Here is a 4,986-nt window from a genome sequence, read left to right as displayed (position 1 = left end):
TTTACTTTTAGTCATTTAGCAGAAACTTGAGGGTGAGTAAATGGACACAATTTTAATTTCTGGGTAAACCCCTCATTTAAATTTGTAAACCACCCATTTGTTTTGTTTTTTTTTATTACATATTTAAATACATTAATTATTTACGCATTTAATTTAAATATGTAGAGCGCGCGTAGTTGTTGCTATGGCGACCGCGCCTACTACAGTATGCGTGTCCAGTTCGTGTGCGCTCCTTTAGCAGCGCAGCCTGTGTGTGTGTGTGTGTGTGTGTGTGTGTGTGTGTAGCAGCACGAACCACCATGAGCCTCAATAAACACCGACTGAGCGACTCTTTATTCATCTGGGTAAGAAATAAAGGCGTTCCGCTCGCTGACAGTGATATTAGAGCGTGTCCGCCCGCCGGTGTTCAGCGAGAATGAAGTAGTTTGTTTGCTAGCGCGCTAGCCTGTTAGCAGCAGGTGGATTATCATCGCGTTTGACCGACTTTATGACTTATTTTCGTTTTCTGTGGATTATACGCTCGTGTATCACTCCGGCGACTTTATTAGTGCTTTACACAGCTCATTATGTAACTGACCAAAGGTCCTGAAATGAGTTCAGGCTGATTATACGAGTTCAAAACGATGAAGTCGATAACCTACTCAAATAAAATACAAATGTCCCTCGCAGTTGAGGAGCAAACCATGACTTTATTTACCGCAGTAAACGTAGTGGTTTTGATCTCATTATTGAGACACACTGCTGTGAACTAGAATAAATAACTAATTAAATGCATATCCTGTTTTCCTCTCATCACAGTCTTTTAATGTTTTTCTGTCCCAACTACTCGGTACACAGATATTACTTTGAGCTAAACTGTCTAATATATCAAAGTAGGCATGAACTGTAATACATACACATGCATTTTTATGTTTACTTTAATCATTTTTATTCATTTTGTTGTAGGGCTGCACAATTATTCGAATTTCTAATCGCGATCACAATTACATAATCGTTCAAAGCAGCAATTAATCGTTCAAAGTCCACTTATGTTATTCTGCACGCTTAAGATGCTTTTTTTTTCCAATTGTTTTAATTTTAGTTTTAGTTAGGGCTGCACGATTAATCGCATGCTCATTATGTAACTGACCAAAGGTCCTGAAATGAGTTCAGGCTGATTATACGAGTTCAAAACGATGAAGTCGATAACCTACTCAAATAAAATACAAATGTCCCTCGCAGTTGAGGAGCAAACCATGACTTTATTTACCGCAGTAAACGTAGTGGTTTTGATCTCATTATTGAGACACACTGCTGTGAACTAGAATAAATAACTAATTAAATGCATATCCTGTTTTCCTCTCATCACAGTCTTTTAATGTTTTTCTGTCCCAACTACTCGGTACACAGATATTACTTTGAGCTAAACTGTCTAATATATCAAAGTAGGCATGAACTGTAATACATACACATGCATTTTTATGTTTACTTTAATCATTTTTATTCATTTTGTTGTAGGGCTGCACAATTATTCGAATTTCTAATCGCGATCACAATTACATAATCGTTCAAAGCAGCAATTAATCGTTCAAAGTCCACTTATGTTATTCTGCACGCTTAAGATGCTTTTTTTTTCAATTGTTTTAATTTTAGTTTTAGTATAACATTATAATACCATGCATATTTTTACCTTTTTATTTAAAGAGAAACCAATCCGATGTATAGTTGACATTTGAGGCTTAATACTATAGAAAAGCACTAAAAGTTATTCAGTTAGTGTTTTCAGCTTGTTTATTTTCATATAAAAATATGGCATGCGGTTGCTTCAAACAAAGGTGTAAACATCATTAATTTAATCATAAATTAATAATCGCAATTACAATTCCAAAGGAATAATCGACAATTATGATTTTTGTCATAATCGTGCAGCCCTATTTTGTTGTTTAATTAATTTATTTTAATGCATGTTTATAATAAATTTTTTTTTTTAATTAATTTATTTTAATAAATGTTTAACATTTATTTTAATATATTTTTCCTTATTTATTTTAGACCCTAAACTCCAACTTTATTTATAAAGCACAATATAAAACAACAAATTTGACCACAGTGCTGTACAATGAAATCAATTAAAAATAATAATTACAATAATGAATTCAATCTTAATACCCATGAAAAAACAAAAATACACGCCATACAAGACTAACCCAGACGAGTAACTACAACGACAATACCTCAGCACTCATTCCTGATCAAAAACTAATGTAAAGAAATATGTTTAAACATAAACAACAAGTTTTTTATATATATATATATACAATTTTCATGTCTGCGTTTTGACTAATTTTCTGTCGCTTTCTGTCCTTGTGTTTCAGCTGCAGACGTTTCAGGTGCCGTCGTGCGCGAGCAAAGATGAGCTGACCAGCGGCGTGGCCATCGCACATGTGCTCAACAAAATGTGAGAGTAATGAGCGGGTGTGACTTTCTGCAGATGTTGATGAAGGAACGTCAGCTATCCATGTAAAAGCTGCGCCGGATGCCTGAAACACCGTCAAACCACTGACACGCATGCACTTTGTCAAATACGACAGCTGATAGTGAATAGTTATCATTCTCTAGCCCTCATGATGACCACTAACAAACATTTTCCTTCATGATGCATGTTAAAATTGTGTTGGCTTTGTGTTTTAAGAGCGTTTCTGTTCTATTTGTGTCCGTCAGAGATTCGTCCTGGTTTAATGAGACGTGGCTCAGCAGGATAAAAGAGGATGGCGGCACAAACTGGAGGCTGAAGGTACTTTACTGTAGTTACACTAGTTTTCTCTCTAGTAAAGATGTCTTCTGTACAGTATACTGGATGTGCGTAGTGTTGTCAAGGTACCAAAATTTCAGTATTCGGTACCGATACCAGTGAAAATCCACGGTTCTCGGTACCAATTTCGGTACCAAAGCAAAACACAAAAACATGCTAATTGAACAACATTTTTATTAATAACGTTAAACAAAAATGAAATGTACAAAACCAATGCCATTCTTTATACTTATTTAAAATTGTTTCAAGTTTTTCCACAAGTAATAAAAGTACGGTACCACCGGTACTTAAGAAAACCTGGTACCGTAACGTTTTCATTTTTTTAGTACCGACTTGGTACCGAAATACCGGGTCTTTTGACAACACTAGATGTGCGTGTGTCTCAGTAAACACGTATGTGCTCTGACAGGTCAGCAACCTCAAGAAGATCCTGCAGGGCATGATGGAGTATTATCATGACGTAAGTTATGTTTTTGTGTGATTGAAGTCTATTAAAGCTGCTTTCATTTGTACCTTTGAACCAGAGGTTCCCATAAAGGGGATGCAAGGGGGAACGAACGTATATTTTAAAGGGGTCATATGATGCGATTTCAAGTTTTCCTTTCTCTTTGGAGTGTTACAAGCTGATTGTGCATAGATAAGATCCCTGAAGTTACAAAGACTAAAGTCTCAAAACCAAAGAGATATTCTTTATCAAAGTTAAGACTCTGCCACGCCCCCCCTAAAACGGCTCGTTCTAACACGCCCCCACATATCTACCTCACTATGTGGGAATATTTGCATAATGCGGCCCAAATGTTCACGCAAAGAAAGAAGGCGTGGTTTCAGTAACCGCAGTTAGTGTTGAAGCAGCCATGTCAGGGAGACGCTGTGTGTTTCTAGGCGAAAGCAAAAGCACTTTATTTGGCCTTCCAGAAGTAGATGCATTTAGGAATCTTTAAGATCACTTACAACAGAACAGCAATGCATTTTATGAGCGACCGTTTAGTGAACCTAGGAGAGGAGGTAATTCTGACTTTGCTATGACAATCTGGCGCTTCTGAATCAGCTACTGTTTTGTTATTAGTTTTAAGTATTTGCTATTGACTGTTCAAATGCGGAGTTTTGTGCATCCTGTGTGTGTATGTGTATGTGTATGTGTGTGTGTGTGTGTGTGTGCGTGTGCGTGTGTGTCTAGTTCAAAATATTAAAACTGTAGTAAGTATATCTGATACTAAAATAACACACCACATTAATCAGCAACATAAAACTAAAGGAATAAAATTTAAATAAAATGAAAATGCTGTATATATTATTTAGATACATTTATATATTAAAACACAATTAAAATTGAAGTGAGAATATAAAATATAAAAATAAAATCCAAAATATTAACAAAAACTTTAGTAGTATATCAGTGATGCTAAAATAACACAGACCCATTGTACACATTTATGAATCTTGATATGAAAATTTTTGTGTGTGTAAGTAAACATTTTGTGTACAATGGGTCTGTTTTTCTATTTGAACTTTTCACAATGTGTTTAATTCAACCACTAATAAAGTGTCTGTACTTTATTAATAATACTACTAGATGCCTAATAAAAGCACCTATTAAAGACACTGTTATTGGCTAGTAGCGTGTGTGTGTGTGTGTGTGTGTGTGTGTGTCAGGTGTTGGGTCAGCAGGTGTCTGATGAGCACGTGCCTGACGTGTGTCTGATCGCTGAGATGGGGGACCTGACTGAACTGGGTCGTCTGCTGCAGCTGGTTCTGGGCTGCGCCGTCAGCTGTGACCACAAACAAGGTAGAGAAGAAGAGATTATAAGCCCTGAGTCACATGATCAGTCATGTGATAGAGAACACAAACTGAGCTGAGATCAGAGCGACCCCCGCTGACAGCATGAATGGAGGCCGAGAGAAATCACTAGGGGGAGAGTGTGAGATGCCATTTATGGCGCTTTTCCACTGCGTGGTACGACTCGGCTCGGCTCAGTACAGTACGGCACGGCTCGGTTTGTGTTTCCTCTGCAGTTCAGTACCGCTTTAGAGTGGGCGGGATTATTCACATGTCGTTATAGTTGCGCCGCCTCTACTGCCGCGACTCCTGAAAAACTTTTTCAGTCCGTGTTGCCCCATCAAGCTCTCGCTGGATCCGCTCCTCTGCTATCAACGAGAGGAACGTCTGTACTTCCTCAACAGACAACGAAACAGCC

The 4,986-nt window shown here is 37.5% G+C and overlaps 1 protein-coding gene across 1 annotated transcript in view; it reads left to right on the top strand.

Moving 5' to 3' along the window:
- Positions 1 to 221: 221 nt before the first annotated feature.
- LOC107696339 (protein Hook homolog 2-like) overlaps positions 222 to 4,986 on the top strand; it is a 30,245-nt gene continuing 25,480 nt past the window's right edge. The window contains 5 exon segments of the mRNA XM_016496633.1: positions 222 to 344; positions 2,355 to 2,437; positions 2,701 to 2,773; positions 3,201 to 3,251; positions 4,445 to 4,577. Of these exon segments, the coding sequence (XP_016352119.1) occupies positions 300 to 344; positions 2,355 to 2,437; positions 2,701 to 2,773; positions 3,201 to 3,251; positions 4,445 to 4,577 (385 nt within the window). The 5' untranslated portion in view covers positions 222 to 299.

The sequence above is a fragment of the Sinocyclocheilus anshuiensis genome, unplaced genomic scaffold (genome assembly GCF_001515605.1).
Source record: "Sinocyclocheilus anshuiensis isolate Anshui unplaced genomic scaffold, SAMN03320099.WGS_v1.1 scaffold62, whole genome shotgun sequence".
In the NCBI taxonomy this organism is placed as follows: Eukaryota; Metazoa; Chordata; class Actinopteri; order Cypriniformes; family Cyprinidae; genus Sinocyclocheilus; species Sinocyclocheilus anshuiensis.
The sequence above is the reverse complement of the archived record's forward strand: the minus strand, read 5'-3'. Positions and strand labels throughout refer to the sequence as shown.